The sequence below is a fragment of the Neophocaena asiaeorientalis genome, unplaced genomic scaffold, assembly GCF_003031525.2.
Source record: "Neophocaena asiaeorientalis asiaeorientalis breed wild unplaced genomic scaffold, Neophocaena_asiaeorientalis_V1.1 scaffold437, whole genome shotgun sequence".
Lineage (NCBI taxonomy): Eukaryota > Metazoa > Chordata > Mammalia > Artiodactyla > Phocoenidae > Neophocaena > Neophocaena asiaeorientalis.
Genome location: NW_020173375.1, coordinates 2,909,262 through 2,932,106, shown reverse-complemented (window position 1 = coordinate 2,932,106; position 22,845 = coordinate 2,909,262). Strand labels below are relative to the sequence as shown.

The 22,845-nt window shown below is 50.5% G+C and overlaps 1 protein-coding gene across 2 annotated transcripts in view; it reads right to left on the bottom strand.

The window, feature by feature from the left end:
- The window catches only part of KY (kyphoscoliosis peptidase), a 46,760-nt gene extending 25,556 nt beyond the window's left edge, over positions 1-21,204 (bottom strand). The window contains exons 1-5 of one of the 2 annotated variants that reach the window (XM_024746255.1): positions 21,069-21,204; positions 17,735-17,797; positions 13,937-13,999; positions 3,129-3,203; positions 1,301-1,363 (exon numbers count right to left, since the gene is read on the bottom strand). In XM_024746255.1, coding sequence (XP_024602023.1) covers positions 1,301-1,363; positions 3,129-3,203; positions 13,937-13,999; positions 17,735-17,797; positions 21,069-21,204 — 400 coding nt within the window. Of the gene's footprint in view, positions 1-1,300; positions 1,364-3,113; positions 3,204-13,936; positions 14,000-17,734; positions 17,798-21,068 lie in introns of both variants that reach the window. The other variant, XM_024746256.1, reaches the window with a different exon arrangement.
- Positions 21,205-22,845: the final 1,641 nt, after the last annotated feature.

The window sequence follows — 22,845 nt, the reverse complement described above, 5'->3', positions numbered from 1 at the left end:
GGGAGGTGCTGGTCCCTGTGACCTCTGACACATCCAGGATCCGAGGCTGTTCCCCTCCTAAGAGGGGACAGGGTGCGTGGTGGGCAGGCAGGCTGTGCAAACTCTACGGTGAGGCTGTGGCCTCACCCAGCAACCTAGCATTTTCTTTCTTCATTTTCTGCTCCTCTAATAAGCACCAAGACTCCCTGGACGTCCCCTGCCCCCAGCCTTCTGTCCTGTACAGTCTTACCCTGGAGCTCCCTAGAAGCCCAGCACCATAGCAGCTCAGTGACTGTCTGGTGCCAGAGCTGGGATTTCTCACCTCCCATCACTCAGATCACTTCAGGGCCTATCTCGGGTGGTCTACCATGTGGCCCTTGTCCAGCCAGACCCTCAGAAGGGAGGGGGGACACAGCAGGAGGCCCTGCCGAGCTTCCCCCCTTCTTGGTGCCCTCTTCCCCCAAGGAATCTGGTTCCTGCCATCCCCTGACAAGGGCCGTCACAGTGACCTAAGTGGATATGAAGTGGACTTACACATTTAACAAGCGTCAGCTCTGCAAATGAGGTCTCCCCACCCCCATTTCAAAGAAGGATGCTGTTTCTAAAATGGGACTGAAAAACCCTATTATTAAGAAAGTTTTACTCTTTCTTGGTTCCATTCTACAATATCTGAACAGTAAGAATATCCATAATGATTTATGCCTCATTAAATTCACTTCCTGAGCAGATTATATAATATTTGAATATGATTTTGCATAAACACATTTTAAACACCAGTGGCATTAACTAAGTTATTCTAATTTTAAAGCAAAACAATGGGAAGAAGTACCAAACTGTACTAAACCTTAGATGCCATCTGGTCTGAGCTGAGGGGGAAACTGAGGCCCAGGGAAGGTGAGTGAGGGCCAAAAGCAGGATTTGAACCCAGGCCGTCTATTACCCATTCGGGATTTCTTCCTCTGCCCCACTCTGCTTATTCTCCTGCCTCCCTCCTTACAGATGCTTGGCATTCCATTTAAAGTTAATACAATTCTGAATTCTGTTTTTAATGTTTCCCATAATGCGCTGCCTTGTTATTGGTGGGGTTTATGCTTTAACTTTGGGATCACATCTAGTGTGTGAGCTTTTTACTTCTCTACCTGTGTCCATGGCAGACGCTGCCAATCAATCATGATACTCCTGTCCCCTGAGCCCAGAGGTGGCCCCAGACACCCAGCACAGTACTCCAGGGAGCCATTTCCAATTGAGCACAGATTGGCTCATGAGGCTAAACCAACTTACCGTCTCAGAGAATGGCTCCAAAGAAGGTACCGCAACTTACCGTGGGCGTCTTTCCCTCCAGGCTGCCGGGCTCTTGTGTTTCCATTTTTATCGCCTTGTAAACCTACAATATCCCAAAGGTCAGAAGTAGAGACATTTCAGAAGAAATAGAAATGCAAGCACAGACGATTCTCTGTGTGGGTGTCCTTCTTTCTGACGTCTCCTCTTCACTCTCCCTCTCACAGCCTTCTTGGTCCCATCCCCACCCACCACGGAATTGCTGCTGGGATTGCCCCGGGCTTCCTGCTGAGGAATAGGGAGGACTGACAGCCAGGAACGGGATGACAAGAAAGAGAAGTGCAGTCTGTGAGCAGAGGGAGAATTTGCTTGGGCATCAAGCCTTGCGATTATTCAGTGGGCCTGCCTGGAGCTCTATGTTCCTCCCTCCTCTGGACGCTCCTGCCGTCTTGCACCACAGCTGGGGATCCTGAGAGCACCAGTGAATTCACTACCAGATGACCCCAGGACAAGAACTGACCATGGGCAGCTCATGAAAGGGGGGAGAGGGGAATTATTCCTTGGGAAGGTTCAAGGACAACCAAAGCCTATAAATCCAGGACTGTTAAGGCAGAATGGTCAGCAATTGTTATTAGACTCCACAGGCAACAGGAGAGAATTTCCTGCTGATCTGAAGCCAGGTCAGGAAGATGTGGGTCCCTGTTGGAACCAGGAGGAGCCAGAGGTGGGGAAGCCAAGGCAAGTTTTTCTCTGCCCTTGAAGGCCACTGTAGGCCTTCAAATGTACAGAAGGTTGCAAATGTACATAGGCCACTCTGAGAAACAGTGGGCCTTGTCTTTCTTACACCCACATTTTGTTTCCACCTACATTCTTTGGTAGAGTGATGGGGGTTCAAAAGAGTAGCCAGATTTTTTGTGTACTTACTACACCTGGCTTGTGCATTATTGACGATCTCATTTAAGCTCATGACAATCCTTTGAGGGATGTTGAATTATTTTCCTCCTTTTATACATGAGGAAATTGAGTCCAAAAGAGAGGTAAAGCCACTTGCCTGAGGTCACACAGCTGGGATCTGAATCCAGCCTGTCAACTCGCAGGGCCTGACCTCTCTACACCTGCCTGCCCTCCCGAGGCCCTGGCTGCTGAGGGCTGCAGGACCAGGCAGCCTTGAAGGAGCTGCCTCGGCCCCCGCCATGAGCGGACATGAAGGTTCACTTCGTGAACCTCAGCCTTGGATGTCCTGCAGCCTCCGTTCCTTGGCCGGCACTTCCCCAGGCCCCTGTTTACCCACAGGATGGACAGATGCAGGGAGAGGAACAAGAAGGGAGCAGAGGAGACATCGTGGGCGTGGGTCTGGGCCTGTGCGCACAGCACAGAAGGCAGCCGGGTGCGGTGGTTAAGGGTACAGGCTTCATTAGGACCTGGGTTCTGATCCGCTTCCTAACTGGGTGACTGGCAGCTATTTCACCTCTCTGAGCCTTTGCTGATCTACAAGGTGGGGATAGTACTGGTGCATATCAAAGAGTTAAAAACTCATTGAGTGTACAATGCTTAGCACTGCGCATGCCACTTTTTAGGCAGTCAATAAATGGTGTCCAAAAACAACAGCACTCTTGTGATGAAATTCATCTTTAGCTAAATGCCTTGTGTTACCCACACCTAATGGCAGAGACTTAAGAACAGGGGTTGTTGAGTGTGGAGAAGAGAATGCTCAGGATGAAGCTGTCATGTCTCTGCCTCTTCCCAGTGTGTAGGCCCAGGTCACTCCTCTCCTTCCCCAAGAAGGTGTCCAGGCTGGGCTCTGGCCCTTCCAGCTACCCTCAATCCTCCCTGTCAGCCCTTCACACATGAGTAGCCCTGTACGTACGTACGTTTAGCCAAGGAGAACTTCTTGAGCAGCTGGGGCATGGCATCCTGAGGGTGGACCTCCACAGTCAGCTGTGTCCCTGCAGAGAAATAGGGGGTGATATTCTCAGCCAGACGCTGCCAGGAAAGGGTGCAATGTCTCATGACAGATGTTCGATCAATAAAACACAATTGGTTTTAGAGCTTTCTTTTGAATCTGCAAATAATTTTTGTTTACAAAACCAAAAAACAAGAAATAAGTAGACAGTTTCCAGATCTGGGCAAGATGGAGTAAACAAATTCTACCTTGTCTCTCCCACCGAATGCATCTGTAGGCATTGGAAAGAATGCATGGGCTAACTCTTTGAGGACTCCGCAAAGTAAATGATAGGCAAATTGGGAAACAAGATTAGAATTTAAAGCATCATCAAATTGGCAGAGTTGACCATTCCCCACCCCCAATGGTATTACCTAGACTGGACTCAAAGGCAGCCCCAAACCCAGCAGTGCACAATGGATGAGAGAAAAAGTGCTCTAAGAGAAGCCCTTTTTTTGGCCTGTGGAGTGAGAAAGGGGAACTCTAAGAGTCAGAGTGGGGGAAATCCCCTGTTGTTTTTTTACCCCTTTTTTCCATTATCTCCTGACTCAGCCCCCAGGGAAGTTCTGCTGGTATCAGTGCAGCAGTGAGTTTGGTGGCCCGGCAGGCACCTAAGACTTTGAGGGGAGGTACCAGTGAAGCTATGATTCCCAAGAGTGTGGGAGAAAATACTCATTGATTTTTTTTCTCTCTTTGTTCTCTGCTGATTGGTTCCAGATGCAGGCAGAATTGTGAGAACTACCCAGAAGAGTGGGGAAACTAAAACCCCAGTTTTGGGGCCAGAGGACTGGGAAGTGGGTCATAAAGAGGAGGGAGCTCAATAAAGAAATTCCATAAAGTTATAGATGAACTCCTGTGGTCACCTCTTCATGGATGGACCTCATTCATGTTGTGCATGCTTTGATCTCATTCTAAGCATCATATCACAGTCTTTGAGAACTAAACTAGGGGGTAGACCGATGCCCAGACTGGCTGCTGGGTGGTGCATGTGCAGGGCAGATCTGTATAGCATTGCAAAGGCTACAATCCCAAATTACTCAGTATAGAGAAACCCTAGAAAATATCAACTTAAAAAGGAAAAGAAAATCAACAGACGCTAACCCCATGATGACACAGATTTTGGAATTATCAGACAAAGACTTTGAAAGAGCCATGATAACCATGCTCTAAAAAGTGAGGGCAAATAGTTTAAAATAAATGGAAAGATACAAAGTATCAGAAAAATGTAGAAGACATAAAGAAGAAAGAAATAAAAATTTTAGAACTGAAAACTATAGTTGTTTAAAAATTTTTCTGGATATACTCAATAGCCAAATAGAGATGACAAAGGAAAGAGTCAGTGAACTTGAACATAGATCAATAGGAATTATTAAGGAAAAACAGAGAAACAGTGAACAGAGCCTCAGGAACTTGTGTGACAATGCCTGAAGATCTAATGTTCATGTCATTGAGATCCCAGAAAGAGAGGAGAAATAGTGTGGTGCAGAAAAAAAATATTTGAAGAAATAATGATAGAATAATCAATAAAACCAAGAGCTGGTTCTTTGAAAAGATCAGTAAAATAGATAAAACTCTAACCAGAGTGACCAAATAAAAAAGAGGTAAGACACAAATCAGGAATCAAGACACCAATATCAGGAATGAAATGAGTGATATCACTACAGACCCCGTATATATTAAAATAATAATAAGGGAATAGTACACATAACTCTATGAAGAGAAATTCTGCAACTAAAATGAAGTGAACCAATTCCTTGAAAGTTACAAACTACCAAAACTCACCCAATGAGTAGATAACCTGAAGTTTCCTATATGTATTTTTAAAACTGAATTTGTAGTTCAAAATTTTCCAAAAACAAACAAGCAAACAAAAACCAGGCCCAGATGGTTTCACTGGCAAGTTCTAAAAATATTTAAAAAGAAATAACACCAATGACAATTTTTCACAAGATCCTTCAGAAAACAGAAGAGTATCGAATAATTTATATCCTTTTATGATACCAAAACCAGACAAAGACAGTATAAGAAAAGAATATTACAGACCAATATCCCTTATGGACATAAACATAAAAATCCTCAACAAAATATTAGAAAAATAAAATCCAGCAATATAGTAAAAGAATAACATACCACAACCAAGTGTGGTTTACTTTGGGAATGCAAGGCTAATTCAATATTTGAAAATCAATGAATGTAATTCACCATATTAGCAGGCTAAAGAAGAAAACCCACATGATCATATCAACTGATGCAGAAAAAGCATTTGACAAAATTTAACATCCATTCAACAAAACCTCCCAAGAAGCTAGGAATAGAAGGGAACTTCTTAATCTGAGAAAAGGGCATCTACCAAAAACTCAGAGCTAAGAGCATATTTAATAGTGAAAACTGGAATACTCTCCCCCTAGGATTGGGAATAAGGCATGGATGGCCACTCTTACTGTTCCTAATAAACATTATACTGAAAGTCCTACTCAGTGAAATAGGACAAGAGAAAGAAATAAAAGTCATATAGATCAGAAAGGAAGAAATAAAACTCTTCTATTCACAGATGACATGTCTGTCTACAAAGAAAAATCCCAAATAATCTACAAAAGAATTTCCTAGAACTAAAAAGTAAGTTTAGCATGGTCACAGGATACAAGGTCAGCACCCCAAAATCAATTATATTTGTATTGGCAATAAATGATTAGAAATTGAATTTAAAATTACATATCTCTAAAAATGAAATACTTAAGTATAAATCTCAAAAAAAGTGCAGGAACTCTAGGCTGAAAGCTAAAGAATACGATCACACAAATTAAAGAAGACTTAAATAAGTGGGGAAACATATCATGTTCTGAACTGGAAGTCTCAATATTGTCAAGTTGGCAATTCTCCCTAAATTCATCTATAGATTTAATGCAATTTCAATCAGACTCCTTGGAGGAATTTTACAGATGGTAGATACAGGCAAGATGATTCTGAAATTTAGATGGAAAGGTACAGCAACTAGAATAACCAAACTAATTTTGAAAAAAAATTAAGAGGACTCCAGCTGATTTTAAAATGTACTATAGGACTTCCCTGGTGGCAAAGTGGATGAGGATCCGCCTGCTGATGCAGGGGACATGGGTTTGATCCCTGGTCCGGGAAGATCCCACACGCCACGGAGCAACTAAGCCCATGCGCCACAACTGCTGAGCCTGTTCTCTGGAGCCTGCGAGCCACAACTACTGAGCCCACGTGCCACAACTACTGAAGCCCACGCACTAGAGCCCATGCTCCGCAACAAGAGAAGCCACTGCAATGAGAAGCCTGTGCGCCACAACAAAGAGTAGCCCCTGCTCGCCGCAACTAGCGAAAGCCAGTGCGCAGCAATGAAGACCCAATGCAGCCAAAAATAAATAAATTAATTAAAATCACTTAAAAGGAATAAAAGATGTACTATAAAGCTAGAGCAGGGCTTCCCTGGTGGCGCAGTGGTTGACAGTCCGCCTGCCAATGCAGGGGACACGGGTTCGTGCCCCGGTCCGGGAAGATCCCACGTGCCGTGGAGCGGCTGGGCCCGTGAGCCATGGCTGCTGAGCCCGCGCGTGCGGAGCCTGTGCTCCGCAACGGGAGAGGCCACAACAGTGAGAGGCCTGCGTACCGCAAAAAAAAAAAAAAAAAAAGCTAGAGTAATCACAACAGTGTGATATTGGCAAAGGGATAGATATATAGCTCAATGGAACATAACAGCGTTAAGAAACAGACCCACGCAAATATGGCAAATTGATTTTTTACAAAAGTGCAAGGACAACCCGATTAGAAAATGGGAAAAAAAATAGATATATCACCAAATAAGATGTTCAACATCTTGTTGTTGTTCAACATGATTAGTCATTAGGAAAATGCAAATTGAAAGCAGAATGAGATATCACACCTATTAGAAGACCAATAATAAAAAAAATAGTGGCAATACTATATGCTGACAAGTATATGCAGGTGGGATTGTAAAATGATACCGCAGTTTGGCAGTTTCTTATAAAACAAAACATGTACTTAACACATGACTCAACAATTACACTTTTGGGCTTTTATCCCAGAGAAATGAAAACTCATGCTCACACAAAGACATATACACAAATGTTTATAGAAGTTCTATTCATAACCACCCCAAACTGGAAACAACCTAAATGTCCTTCGATGGGTGAATGGATAAACACTTTGTGGTATATCTATATCAAGCTGTACTTCTCAACAATTCTCTTAGGAATGAATGATGGGAGGATGTCTCTACAAAGAGGCTGCACAAGAGACTTTTTGGGGTGACAGAACTTCCCTGTATTCTGATTGTGGTGGTGGTGACGTGAATCTGTGCATGTGTTAAAACTCATAGAACTCCACACCAGAAAATCCAATTTTACTGTATGTTAATTTAAATGAAGATAAAAATTTAAAAATACAAACCAAACACCAAAGTCAAAGCAGAATGAAAACAAAACAAAAACTTGTATGATACAGAAAGATGTAAAAATAGAAGGTGACACTTAAAAGCAGGATTATAATAAACATGCTTTTTGTATCCTGCTTTCTTCACTTAAGTCTTTACATGTCAGTGAATATAGTCATCTTCACAAGTCATCATTTTAAATGGCTGCATAATACTCTATTCTATAAATGGTTTATAATCATTATAAGCAATCCCTTTTTTTGGATAGTTAACATGTCCCGAATATTTTGCTATTTAAACAGTGATGTGATGAACATTCTGATACACACTGCTTTACACACTCTTCACATCAATTCCTTCAAATACATTCTTAAACATGGATCAAAAGGTATGGAGATTTTTAAGGCTTTTGTTAGATACTAGCAAACTTTTCACATGAATGATTTTACGTTTACGATCCTATCAACAGTGCAAGAGAATGCCTATTTTGCTCATCCTTGCTGTGTTTGATGGCAAAATTGGCCACAATATTTTGCACTTCTTCCTAAGAAGAGGTCTTTTATTCCTTCCCTCACATTTGGCCCAGCCTAATGATGTGATCTAGCCAGTTAGCATGTGGTAGAAGTGATGCTGTGCAAGCTCCGAGCCTAGGCCTAGAGACTTTGCCGCTGCCACTTCCATTCTTGGGATTCCAGCCACAACTGCCATGTGACTGCACCCAGGCTAGCCTCCTGGAGGATGACAGACCACGTGGAGCAGAGCAGAGCCATCTCAGGTGAGGCCACTCTAGACCAGCTGCTCTCCAGCCAACCCTCCAACTGACCACACACATTAAAGAGCCCAGCCAAGACCTGCGCTCAGCCAGGTGTGGCTCAGACGAGAATATCCAGCCAACCTGTACACTTGTAAGCTGGTAATTGTTTTAAGCCACTGAGTGTTGTGGTGGTTTGTAATGTAAAAATAGAGTACCAGTACACTCACTGACATTTGATTGTTATTAATCCTTTACATTTTTATCAATGAACAATGACATCTCATTGTTTTTGTGTATTTCTTTAATTTTCAGTGTATTTTTCATATACTTATTTGCCATTTTAAATCTTATTTAATGAATCACCTATTTGCCTATTAATGCGTTATTTTTTCCCTGTTGATTTTGTAAGAGCTCTTTTTACTAACCCTTTGCCTGTTAAATGCGTTTTCACAGAATAACAATACTGACTTTCCTGTGTAGCTCATGAACTTGCTCTGCATGCCAAAGAGGGTAATTCTCAAACAATTTTAAAAGATACAATGTGGCCTCCCGAGGGATTACTTTAAAGGGGTTAATATTCATTTTGAGTGTAGTTTCTAGCACATTCACTGTCAAAGAAAATCAGCCTGCGACTTGACAAGACGTTAAGCCTTTCACAGTTCAAAGCATCATTCAGCTCTGGTCACAGGATCGGGTACCATCGCCATGGGCAGCCAACTCTGCCTGTGTGTCTTCCCACGATGCACGAGGCACAGCCTGCTCACCTCTGCCTTTGCACTTTCTCCCCCAGAGACACTCGGAGTCAGTTTTCAAAGTGGGTGCCAAGCTGTACTTGGCTGCCAGATTCCTTATGAGAAAAATGCCCACTTTCTCCCCTTTTGTAGTTCGCAACACACAATGCTCTGAGAAGTCCTGCAGAAGTCTACTGGACCCAGTACTATTTTATCAAACAAAATCTGGGAAATGCTGAGCTGCAACGATCTCCAAAAGTGGAGGGAAGCTGCAAAACTGACCCACCTGTTGGTTTAGGGCTCAACAACAAACCTCTTCCCCAAACTTCCCCTAACGTCCGGGTACTTCCAACCACTCCAATCCAGCCCCGTCGCTCTGTCAGAGAATGAGCAAGCCGAAAAACAAAATACTCTTTAAGCCCTTCCGAGGTGGTCTCACGCCGGGAACTCGCCCTGGCCGGAAGCTCCACCCATCACTGTTTCTCATCCCTTCCTGCTTCCTGCACTGCCTCTTCTCTCTCCCCTCTGACGCCCAGCATCGTCCTGAGGCCCACTCCTGGCTCTGCCCCGAAGTGGCGCTGCCGATTATCGCTCCCCTCCACGTCTCCCTGATGGGTGTGGGAGTGTGATTCCCGCTCTCATTCACAGCTGTGTAAGAGCCCTTCCGGGAGGCTTCTCTGCTCTACACAGGCCTGGGTCTGGGCATGCTGTCCCCAGGTGAGCAGGGTCACAGTACCCGTGCTTCCTAAAGGTGTGAAGTGCTAAGAGTTTGCTGACTACAACATTCCTGTATCAAATAAGACTCTTAATTTATGGAAAAAAATTAATTTGGCCAATGATAAAGAGTGGAGCATTATTTGGAGCACCATTTAAAGTGAGATCTAAACCCTAAGTGCAGTCAGATACCATGACACTAATCTTAGTCACATCTAAACCCAAAGCAGCCCCTTCCTGGGATTTCGGGTCACCTGGCTGGCTCTCTCATGGCACCCCTCCCCACTTCTACTGGTTGTCACCCAAACAACATTTTCTGAAGCTGAAACTTTGGCTGTCTTAGTAAAAGTGTATTAGCGATTATTTTCTGCTACATCTGAGAAGTGGTTCCCAGGCCCTTTTCCCAGATGCTACGGGCTCTGCTTCTGTCTCCCCACCCTCGCAGACGTGGAGATGCAGCAGGCAAGCCCAGGCCCGTCCACTGGCCTGCTGCCCTGGGCCTGCCTTCTACCCTGTCAGGAGAGTCCTCCCACGCGAGAGCTTATCTCCAGGTCTCTGCGGCTTTGAATCAGGCTTTGTCTAAAGGCCTAATTTGCTCAGAATTCCTAATGCAGAGACGGCAAACAGATTTCGTGTTGTTCATTAACTCTGACTGATTGGAAGTGGCTGCCTGGAGCGCTTATCAATTAGCAAAGATTGTCAGGTGTGTGCGTGTGTATGTGAATGTGTGTGTGTGAGTGTGCACACACACACGTGGGTGTATATCAGTGTGTGGAGGCTGCAGGATTCACATCAGATGTTTGCCATCATTGACTTAAGGTGGTCCTTAATGCTCTCCGTAACTGGCTGCCTGCCGCCTTTACAACCTGGATCTTCTGCCTTGGAATTTTTTCCTGCAGTAGCTGAGAGTCAGAAACCCTCAGCTAAAGCATTTGTAATTATTAAAAAAATGACCCTTAAACAGCCCCTGGCTGGGTGTTCAACAGAGGTTTCTACCCAGAGTATGGCAGTCAGCTTTAGTGCCGGAAGCGTAAGCTCTGACATCCCAGGAACAGTGAGCTGAATGATGACCCGGGACGGTCCATCTCTGTAGATCCCGCACCGGGTACTGCAGTGGCTCTAGTCGTGGGATGACAGAGAGTGTGCAGAGCTCAGGGCCAAGACCTCAGGGGCACCCGTCAGGGGGTGATGAAGGGCATCTCCTGCAGCCCTGACTGACCCTGGCTTCCACTGGGCTCTTGAAAACCCAGGGCCATTCATGATTCTTTCTGCAGAATGGAGCTCGACAGGGATGTCACAAGTCTGGAAACACGGCAGTTGGAGCCTAGTGCATGCGTGATCCAAGAAGGCACAGAGTGTCTGCGTGGGGATGAGGGTGGGTGACCTGGAAGGATGAGGTCTCAACCCAAATCTGATTCGTCACGAATAACTTTTGGGGCCTGAGGTCACTGGGGCTCCTGTGATTGTTCCCCTCTCACTCAACGCACACACCCATTGCAGATGAACCCTCCGAAGCCCTCTTCCACACGAAGATCCAAGATTCCAGTGATCTTTCCGTCACCTGTCGCATGAAGTTACCACACCCGGTGTCCCTCTGCTGGGAGCTCTTACCCGGAGGCCGCATGACCCGCTGCTCCAACGCCTCCCTTACTCAGATGTCACCTTCCCAGGGAGGCCTTTCTCAATCACTCTATTTTAAATCATTCCCTGTGGTAGCTGCATGATGGCCCTTAAAGCTATCCATGTCCTAATTCTGGGAACCTGTGAAAGTTACCTTATATGGCAAAGGGGACTCTGCAGATGTGATTCGCTTAAGAATCTCGGGATAGGAAGGCAATCCTGGATTATCCGGGTGGGCCCAATGTCATCACCAGTATTCTTATAAAACAGAGGGGAATGCGTCTACTTTATGGAGAGAAGGCAACGCGATAGTGGAAGTGGAGATTGGAGTGACGCAGCTACAAGTTGGCAAGTGCCAGCAGCCTCTAGAAGCCGGCAGAGTCAAGGAAAAGGTTCTTACCCAGAGCCTCCAAAAGGAAAGGAACCTGCCTGCCAACCGAGAGACTGACTAGCCCAGTGAGGCTGACTTGGGACTTGTCGTCTCAGAACTGTTAAAGAGAATACATCTGTGTTAAGCTACCAAGTTTGTGACAATGTGTTACAGCAGCCGTAGTAAACTAATACACACCCATGTGCACCCCCCCATCCCCCTTCCTGCTTTATTTTCTCCCCCAGCCTTATCTGACACCTTGCATTTTTCTTGTTAGGGTCATCTGTCTCCCTCGCTAGGTGTCAGCTCCGCAGGGACAGGACCCTTTGTCTGTTGTGTTCTCTGATGGATCCCCAGTGCCGGCATCCAGAGCTGCTTTTTGTGGAATGGACGGATCAGCATCAGTGTGGACTCGGGCTCAGCCCCAGAGCAGGGCAGCCTCTCCCTCGCTGTGGTCCAGGCTCCCTTAAGACCTGGGGCGTCCCATCCTATCCCAACCTACAATGGACCCTCTCCTGTTTGTTGGATGCCAAGGCGACCCTCCTTCCTGCCCTCTGGAAGCCTCAGATACTGGGAGGTGGCACGTGAATGGCCCATGAGAGCCAGGGTATGGTGTGCCAGGTGAGGCTCTGGAGAGTGGCAGGCCCCATCCCACTAGTCCCACCCCACAGGTCTGACAGGAGCACCCCGCTGGGGGACTGCAGCATCCCCAGTCTCAGACTCCTCCTCTGTAAACAGGAATAACTCCATGACCCCATCAGGGATGTGGCCAGAACTAAGCGAGAGAAGTGGTTGCTAATCCACTCTCACTCTAGTGAGGTGTCACTTACTCTTATTTGGGGTGAGCTGTGCTGCTAGGTCCATTTCAGAGAAGCAGGGGGCCTGGGTTTGTCCTGCAGCCATAGTCCCAGGAATTCTGCCCTAAATGGATACTGACCTAGATTGCAAGGACAGCTGGCCACCTCCTGCTGGGAACTTGAGCTGACAGGCCCTTCCTCACTACCTGCCAGTGCCTTTCCCTGGGGATGGTGGGTTAGCCGGTGTCTCAGACAGCGATTCCCCGAGGACCTCCGAATCCTCCAGGGCATCCTCCTTCCACACTGCACCCTGGACGTAACCCTTACAGATTAGGACATCAGTGCTGAGAGCACCAGTGGTGACATCTTGGGGCTGAGTCTACGAGAGCTCTCAGGCACCAGGCCCTGAGCAGAAAAACCGGGGTAGCAGGAGGGGAGGTTAGTGAGGGTGGGGGGGAGTGGAGGTCTCTAACCTGGCCTCTCCTCCAGCTGTAGCTGTGGAGCCATCCCATCTCTACCCCGCCGTGCTCTCAGATCCAGTCACCTGCAGAGTCCACACGGGGCTGCCCTTGCCTGCCCTCCCTGAGCCCCCAGGACCCATCCTGGCAAAGTGAGGATTCTTGAGGAAGGGCTCTCTCACTCCCCATTGCTGAGTTAAACTTGTCCCTGGGTGGAAGGGCCTGGAAGGCTCAGCCTCTGGAGGAGAGGCCAGGGAACCGCCGTGACTCAGTGGGAGGGAAGGCTTGCACACGGCGAGCCAGTAGGGGGAGGCCAGTTTCTGTGAGAAGCAGAGCTGTGAGAAGTGTAACAGCTGAGGCCCTGGTGGTGGTTGGGGGGTGGGTGGGGCCGGGGGGGCAGGGGGGGGGGCAGGCGGCTCCCGCTCTGACTCTTGCTGGCCATGTGATCTTGGACGAAAGAAAACCTTTCTAAGCCTCAGCTCACTCATCTGCGAAATGAAGGTAGTAAGAGTACCGATCAAATACGACTGTTGTGAGGCAAAATCCACACGAGAATGATCATGTACGCGGTCTGGCAGGGTGCCTGACGTGAAGTTGGCACTCAGCAAATGTTAGGTATAGTGATGACAACCAGGGTGATGATGGTGGCAGCAGTGCATGCTGGAGCCCGAGGACTTTACTTTTCTGTTCCATGACACATGCAGCCTCTCACTGTTTTCCATGGCATGTGGGAGAGGAGAAGGGTGCTCCGGCATCCCCAGGACAGAGAGGCCCCTGCTCCCCATGGTCTGGGCTCTGCACCTGCTGTCTCTGGCCAGGACAGTGGATCCGGGCACACAGGAGCTGGGGCAGAGGTCACAGGCAGTGGCGGAACCTTACCTTGGTTGTCGTAGGAGGTGATGACCTGGGTCTGCTGGGCGTGCTGCTTCTCCGCCAGGTTTCCTATTTAAGGAAGACAGAGGGAACTGCAGTGACCACTGGGCCCACGGTGGGGTGGATTTTTCCCCAGGCAGAGGAGAGAGCTGCCAGGCTTGGTCTAAACACGTGTGAATCAGCAGAGTCACACACCTGAACACAGGCAAGTGACCGGGAGCCCGTGTACGCACAGCCTCACGCTCTCGGCAGGTGCCGGCAGAGGCTGGGTTTTTCTAGAGAAGCTGGGGACGCCTCCCATGGGCTAAGTGACCACAGCCCCTGACTTTGCTGCAGCCGGGCCCAGTTCCCAAAGTGCATAGGAATGCCCCGCTGATCTCCACACCTTTCTTTGGAACAGTCAGGGAGGCTCCTATCCTGATTACGGGCCTGAAGCTTCGACTGGTTAACTTTGCCAAAGACCCCACAGCCAGGTGAGACCCGGGACTTGAACCCAAGTCTCCAGCCTCTTGCCTCCCTCTGAGAGGAATGGGGGGGGTGAGGGTACCCTGCCGCCTACTGTAGCCTAGGAGCTGGGGTGCTTGCAGTTTGGTTCAGTTTCACAGACATTTGCAGGGCACCTGCTCTGCAGGGTGAATGCTCTCCATGCACTGGCGATATTCATGTCCCGGGACACAGAGCTGTCCTCAGAGCCTAGTGGAGCCAGGCTGCTGTGGAGAGATGCCCAGCTGCTGCCATAGGCCGTGGAGGGGGAACCCACAGGCTTATCTGCCCCTCCTACAGGAAGCACCGCCTTCCCTCCATCTTTCCCGTTACAGCTGCTGTGGTGGCCTGGTCTTGCCCTTGAACCTCTCTGCTTCAGAGGGGTCGGGGAAGGGCCACTAACACCCTGGCCTGCCATCTTCTCCCCTGGTCTCCCACTGGGCTGCAGAAAGGCTGTTGGGCCTGTCACTGGAAGTGACCACTGGCACCTGTGCCTGGACCTGGTGCAAGCACTCAGGGGGGCACTGGCCTGACCTGGTTCCATTCGTACGACATCCCTTGTGTACCCAACCAGATCTGTCACTCAGCGTTTCCCATGCCTGGGCTCCGGCAGAAGCCAGTCAGGGTGGATGGGTGGGTGGGTCACTGAGCTGCGCTGGACGTGCGATCCTCCTGGCTGGGAAGCACATCCTCTCCAGCCTTCTCTATAAGCAGGCCCAGCCAGGACCCTTAGCCCCCACCGGGCTGAGGTCGGTTGGTTGGCCAAGGGCCAGGACCGCCGTGTGTGCCAACCCAGGGTGATGCAGTATGCTGGGCTGGAGCTCCAGGCCAGACCCAGGCGAGGACAGGGCAGCTGCCTCCTGTGGGCACAGCTGGCCGCATCCCTGCTCTGCTGGCTGATGGAAGAAATAGGATCTGGGAAGGGAATCCTCAAGGAGGACGATTGGCTGGCATAGCTGCTGTGGGCTATTTATAGTCAGGGTTGCACAGTTGGTTTCCCTGTAGCTGTGGGGCGTTAGTCCCTGTGCTGCTAGGCAGACTTCGGCCAGGACCAAGGAAAGCAGCCAATCACAGCAGGGGAAGCCCGTTGCCGGGCAAGCTGGTGGCTCAGCCCAAACACCTGCTGCTTGGAAAAGTTTGGAGTACTCGGGCTCCCCCCAGCCTGCCAACGCCCCAGCCCAAGGAGTGCACAGTGCAGAAAGAGGGGGGACATGTGCCCTTTTGGACCAACCCCACGTTCAGCCACATTTGTGCACACTCCACCAAGCACAAGCCATCAGCTGCTTCCTTCTCAGATGAAAGCCATCCAGTTACCAGGGCTGGGTGCCTTGGGCACCAGCAAGGCAAGTATGTACCCAGGACCTCACCATCAGAAAACACAGAAAGAAGCTGGAATTTTAACCTCTGCACGGATGCAAGCATGCCACTCGAAAAAATAAATAGAATTTGACTTAGTAAATTTTAAATGGCGTTATGTTGGTGGAGTGGTGGAACCATCATCTTTCCCAGGCTCAAGGCTTCTGTGCGGCCTCTCTCCAGCCCTGCACTTACCTGAAACTTTCAGTTCTTGGGTGGAATTGCAAGAACTATAATCATTCCCTTTTTTGGCTGGTACATTGTACTAAGACCCACTTCATGTCTTAAGGAAGAGTCTTGTAAGAGTTATCCCGTCTCTTTGTGTTTTGTTATATTTTTCCACTAAACTTCCCCCAAACCAGGAACCCCGAAGACGGTAAAAAGAGGATGAATTCAGTATATTTCAATCCTATCCTGAGGACTGATAACATTAATAACATGCCCGAGAAGCCATAAGATGAATTTCCAACAACTCAGGCAAAGTAAGAGCTGCAACAAACACAGATGCAGTGTCTCTTTCCTCCCACGTGGCCCGCCTGCCCTCCACCCACCCGCACACTGGCCGAGCACGCCTCCCTGCACGGGCTGCTATGTGCTTCTGTGGCTGTCAGGTGTCTGGAGGTCTGATTCTTACTGTAATTCTCAAGAGCCCACAGCACAGTTTCGCTAACCTTGGCGTCTGCTTAGGTAGAGCTGGAGCTGGTGCGTCTACCATCTGATGGCCCCGTATCAAGGTTTAGGAAGCCATCCCACCCACGCATGCCCATCAGCCAGGACTCAGAGGGTGGTCCTTGGTGGGCGGGTGTCTTGAGGATGAGTTATCTCCATGCACAGTGCAGGGGACACAGGCAAGCTCTTCACCTCCAGGGTGCTGAGACTCGGCTGTGGTGAATGGCATTATGATGCAATCATTCTAACATGGCCCCAGGAGGGCAGGCACTCCCGACTGTCCCGTTCACTGTTCCATCTCCAATAATTAGAACCCTTCCCGGCACAAAGTAATCACTGTCAACCTTTACTGAGGGAATGAATGCATGAATTTACTTTTAGAAGTTCATCCTCCCCTTTTGTTACTGTCAGAAGGATGGCAGAGCATAGGTGCTCTGCTTTGTTCAATTGGGGTCCTGTTTCCCCATTTGTGGAGGGTCATGGGGGCGTGGATCCCTTCCTACTGGCATTTGATGAGTCAGTCATCCGATCTTGGGGCTCACACAGTTGGAATCTGACTGAATCCCCTACTGGGGCTCGGGGAATAGAGGTCTGATTCTTACTGGAATTCTCACATGCCCACAGTGCAGTTCCACAGTGTTTGTTCCTGGAGGCCGGGCTTACAAATCTCACAATAAGGGCACAGAATAAGGCCCAGTATAACGGTTCATGCATGGCATGGTCAGAGAAATTCTGGGCCTGCAGGGGGAAAGACAGCTGGCACCATAAAGAGGCTTTGGAAGCTGATTTCTTCAGATCTTATTGTATTCTGGATCCCAGGCCAGGAGCCACAGAACCCTTGAGTGGCATCTCCCGAGGCCTTGAGTAACACCACCCAAGGCGGGCTGCTCTCTTCTCTGTTCAGAAATATTTTCAAAAGATGGGTGCCCCAAGATGCGTGGGATGCATGACCTGGGAAGCCCCACCTCCCATGGGAACACACCCAAACCCACCATCCCATATGATGCTAAGTTCTTTATAGCTCAGTCAGCGAACAAGTGGGTGCTCAGGGTTATAGCATCGCTCCGCCTGCCTCCCCGCACACCCTCCAGGAAATTGGTGGACCTGTTGCTGAGGAAAATTTTCCAGGGTCACAGTGCCCCCAGAGGCCTGGCTGCATCACAAGCAGCCACTGTCTGAGTGGTTAGATGTCTGGACTGGTCCTCAAGCAAGTGAAACCCAGTGCTTCCAGGCATTTTTCAGCGTGTTGAATTCCAGAGATCGAAAAGAAAACAAAATGAAAATGAGAGAATTTACCATGTAGGTCATTTCTTTCTAATTTCTGCCATCTCCGGATTCTGTTTCCAACACCTTGAAGCCCTGTGAAGTAACAAGGACCGGCGTGAGGCTCTCTGCGGTGGGGAGACTCAGGTCAAGTGTGTGATGCACCAGTTGCAAACTGATCTGGGCTAAAGTGGGGCTGGTGGAACTTGGCTCTCCCGGGATCCGAGGGAGGCTGCCCACGAATGAAGTGCACTTGAAGGAATGAATGCAACCCTCCACATTCAAAACATTAAAAAAATATTACCACGGTAGTTTCCAAGGGTGGCGGGTTGGTTATCAGGATCATTCAGGGAGAATTTTCACAATAGAGGGGCCCCTTTGTCACTCCCACATTTCCACTGCATAAATATGGAAGCATTATTGTGAAGACATTTGCCATTCATTTTTCCTGCCTACTTCTGTATGTGGTGAATCTCCCACTTTTAGAGTCTTGATGTGGGTGGCGGGTGGGCAAAGATGGAAACTGATGGATCCTTATGGGAACTGAACGTGATGGTTGCCTGCTCTCCCAGCCTCCCTTGCAGCTAGAGCATGGACCTGTGTGGCCAAGGCATCCACTGATATGAACCTGTGTCCCTTTCTGTCTTGGGACCTAGTGAGGCAACAGGGAAGCGAATGGAACCGCTCTCTCTCTCTCTCTCTCTCTCTGGTGGTGGCTGGAAGTGGTGGCTGCAAGGTCGAGTTCCTGGCACAGAACTGGCAAACATTCTGGAAGCGCAAGCTGCTGCAATAATTTCAAGTTCCTGGTGCAGAAAGAGCATCTAGGGCTCCTTGGTGGCAGTGGAGGCTTCCTCACCAAACCAGCCATTCCGCACAGCTTATGGTCACGTTCCTGGAAGCTCAGCCTCCAGTCTGGGTCTCCAACCCTTTGCACCACTCTGAGCGCCCCCAGGCCTTTCTTGACACCCTTCTTTTCCGCAGAGCCCTCCATAGTCAGTGTCTGGGCCTTACCACTCAGAACCTTCACCGACACTTGGGAGTGGAATGCACGCATCCCATCCACTTTGGGGATAAAACCTAAGGCGTTGAAGCTTTTTCAGACCTGGTGTGGCAGCTTTAGGCTACCTCTTCCATGGCCAGGGGAACATACAATAGGAGTTGAGGGCTTCTAGGCATGTTTTGGAGAAGTGCGGCTCTAAGGAAACTGCTGGGGAAATGCTAGGGCCCTGCAAGAAAAGGGAGGGAGTATCTGCTGCCTTGCAGCCCAAATTCCTGGTGCACACGCTCCCTGCCCCCTTGTCCCTCTGACTCTTTTCTGCCACAGGGACACAACAGAAAGCCACCTGGTCACACCCTTACTCAGTCCTCTGCATGTGAGAGTAACCAAGCTTTGCTCTTTTCTCAAAGCAGAGCTCAGGCCCTCCTTTGCAGAGCCGGGGAAGATTCCCTGTCCAGCCGGGGGCCTGGAGCGGAGAGGAGACTGGAGGAGACGCCTGGAAGTCGGGGAGGGGTGGGTTTTGGATCTCTGTGCACTAACAGGAGGCCTTGGAACAAGCTGGTCTTGTCCAGCATTTCCCCTCCTTAGCTTTTCCCAAGGAGTGGGCCCGCAGGCTGGCTTAGCCAGCGGTCTCCTGGACATCACTGCTGCCCAGCGGGCCTTGGAGGTCATGCATGCTCCCTCTTCCCTGCTCTGGTGCAGAACTGTCTGATCATCAGTAAGTGACACGGGTCTCTCTGCTGCCGTAGCACCTGGGAGAAATGTCTGTCAGGAAAATATTTGGAGAAAAATTTCGGCAGAGAGGGCTCAGCAAACAGCGGTCTTCTTTCCCTGAGTCACGGTCATGAGTGTGCAAAGCCTCATGTAGGCTTTATGCCGGGTGCTGGACACTTCTCTGAGCAGCCCCGATCTCTGGCATCTCTGGGCCTTCTCTGTGTTCTCTGCCCTCTCTTTCTAGTGTCAGAGCCTTTCGGAGAGATGTGATCAGAAGGAGAGAGGGAGGAGGGGACTCATGCGCTAACCTGGAGCTGCGCCTCGTGGGGGGCCTCTGGCCTTCCAGACCGCAGTCTGTGCAGTAGGGGCAGCCACATTTCTTCAAGGAAGGCCAACGGCCTCTGCCAATTTCCCCATTACAAATACCCCTGCGCGGGCCATCTCCCCTTCTCCCAGGGGCAGCTCTGAGAACTAAAGAACCAACTAACCCAAATAACTCCTGGGCCCCAAATCCCTCGGGAGACTGGGGCACCTGCCAACATTCTCAGCTCTCCAGAATCTCTTTTCTTTCCCCTGTCTGCCTCCCCAGGAGGTCACCAGGAGTTATGGGGCAGCTGCAGCTTGTGGGGCTGGTGGGGGGCAAAGCCACCCACGGCACCGTTGCTTCAGCAGGGTAGGTGGAAGGTGCATGTTCAATGTGCATAGGGGCTGTGGGGACAGAAGAACTGGGGACAACCTTCAAGGAGCTCTGGAGCTGGAAGGGAGACAGGAGGCAGGTCATTTTACCTTGAGGGCTGTGAAGCTTCGCTCCCAAAAAACCAGGACACAGTGCGTCTAGTGCGCCCTCACACCAGCCTCCTCAAGGGCTTCTGAGGGCTTCCTCAGGGACTCGGGACCAGGGGGTTCCCAGATGTATGAGGGGCTGATTTAACCGCCATTGTTATCCATCTCTACTCTCTTCACGTTGTGTCCTGTTCTCTGGAGAGTACAGAGGCCAGAGCCCTGCTTTCCACAATCACTCTATGAAAAGTCGCTTTATTTTACCAGTCTACTCTTCTCCAGAAAGTCTGTAGGACAAGTAGAATCAACAGAGAAGCCAAAGTGGGGAGAGCAGATTTCAAATCTAAGCCTACCCAAGCTTGTGTGCCTTCTACACCTGGCATGCCTTCTGCTGTAGGAGGCTGGGAGAGGGCTCAAGAAAGGGGACAGTGAGGCCATGAACTGTGCAAGGACACCAAGGGAGGGTCCCACCTCAAAGTTGACTCAGCACACGAACCCCCCTGGGTCCCCTGTGCCCTGCAATGCGGCCTGTGGGGAGCAGGCCTCGGGCACGCAGGAGTCAGGCCCGAGGTCCCTTTCCTCCAGGGCATCTTCCAACCTGATCTGCACCCTTCAAAGAGTGACCAGGAGGAAACCTGCTCCCGGGGGTGACGGAAGCACGGCAGGCCTGCACGGGGTGTCAACTGGGGCAATCGCGGAGCTGCGCGTTGCCACGGGATGCCAGAGGCGCAGCGCGGAGGCGCAGCCAGCCTTGGGGAGTGGGTCGGCCTCGGGGACCCCTTTCGGGGGCGCGTAGCGCGCCCCCCCAAACAGGCGGGCGCTGGGGTGAGGAGGTCCAGGGGCTGGGGGCCGGGGCCCTGCCTAGGGGCGCATTACCTCCTCTGCGCTGCGGAGGCGCGCCCGGGTCCGCCTGGCGGTCCGAGTGCGCGCCCTGTGCGGCGTGCCGTTTCTCCGAGTGCACGATCAGCAGCATGTCGATGGATACGGCGTTGCTGTCCTTCTTCAGCTCCATGGTGCAGCCAGCTCCGGCCAGTGCGCGGCGGCCGCTCGCGAGGCTGCCTGAGCTGCAAATGGCTCGTACGCGCCGCTGCCCGGCGCGGGAGACGGCGAGGGTGCGGGAGAGGGCGCTCCTCGCCGCCCGGCAGCCGCGCCGCGTTTCGCTGACTCTGCCAAACTCGTCATTAGGGCCCGCCCGGGAGGGCGCTACCCTAATGAAGAGGTTCTAAGTCACCTTTGAAAGGAAATTCCCGTCCGGCCGCTCTCCGGAGCCTCCCTCCCCGCGCCCCCTGTCTCCCGCCCCTGCCGGCCGGGCGCTGCCGCATCCCGCGCTCCCCCGGGCCTTCCTGAGATGGCCAGCAGCAGATCTCCGAAAGCCGCGGCAAATACAGAGATTGTACAGTGCTGTCAACAGGGAGAATCAGTGCAGGGAAAGGGAAACGGCAAGGGGGCCCCAGATTCAATTCCAAAATGTGGAGAAATTGGCCAAGTTTTGGCCTAGGCACCACTGCCTCCCCGGGTGGGCTTGGAGGTTGACAGCTCCCTTCCTTAGAGGGAGGTGTGTGGGGCGTTGGGGTCAGGACACCCCCTCCCCCATTATGGCCCCACCAGAACTTGGAACTTGCCCACCGGGCATCAGCCTAACAGCCCTGCCTGGTCTGAAGTGAAAGTCTTAACATCTCTGTACCTTCTAGAAGCCTGGCCCTAGCCCGCTGGGGAAGGGGGAGGGGGAGGGGAGGAGGCTGGGTGTAGGGAGCGGCCTGCCTCGGTTGGCAGCCAGGGAGCTGGACCTGAGGGCCCGTCTATTTTTAGTGAGGCCTGGCCTGCCCAGCCAGCGGCAGCAGAGCCTTTGGCTCTGGGACTCAGGAGTGTTTACAGCGCATCTGCTTGGCAGCCCTTGGCACCGTGGGCCTACCGGGCTGGGGTCAGTCCCTTAACTTGAGTTTCCACTGTTAAGAAATACCGGAGGTGTGGAGACCTTTTGCTCTGGGACCCTCCTTGCTGTGGAGTTAGGTGACCCTACCTTGCAGCGTGGCCGCTGAGACCTCCCGCTACCTCTTGGAGGCAGACCGTATGGCACAGGCCTGGGTTCCACACTTGCTACCCCTGTGACCTTGGACAAGCCACTTCCCCTCATTTTGTCACTCGTATCATGGGCATAATGCAGGTCCTGCTGTAACAGTGACATGCATGTGAGGTGCCTGGTGCATTGTAAGTGGTCTTCAAGTGGTAACTGTCATTCTTACCTGATTCTAAGGGCAAGGAAAGGGACAGGTGAAGTGACAAGTCAGTGATGGAGCTGGGGGTCACAAAGCTGAACTCTCAGACTCTGAAGATCTTTCCTCGCTGACTGTGGCTCACAGTTTAGTTGCATGTAAAGACCGCCACCCCATTGTATCACTGCCGCCCCATTGCCCACCGGGCATCCGATGAAAGGAGCGGTCACTGGCTTCTGGCAGTGTTGACTGGAGTCCTGAGAGAGCTGAGCGTAGGACCAGTAAAGATGATGACTCGCAAGGCAGTTTCTTCATGCAGCAAGCCCTGTCCTTCCCTGTCCTGTCTGCATGTGGGCATGTACACACACACACACACACACACACACACACACACACACACACACATGCAGGGCTGGGAGGCTGGCTAAGCCTTGCTCTCT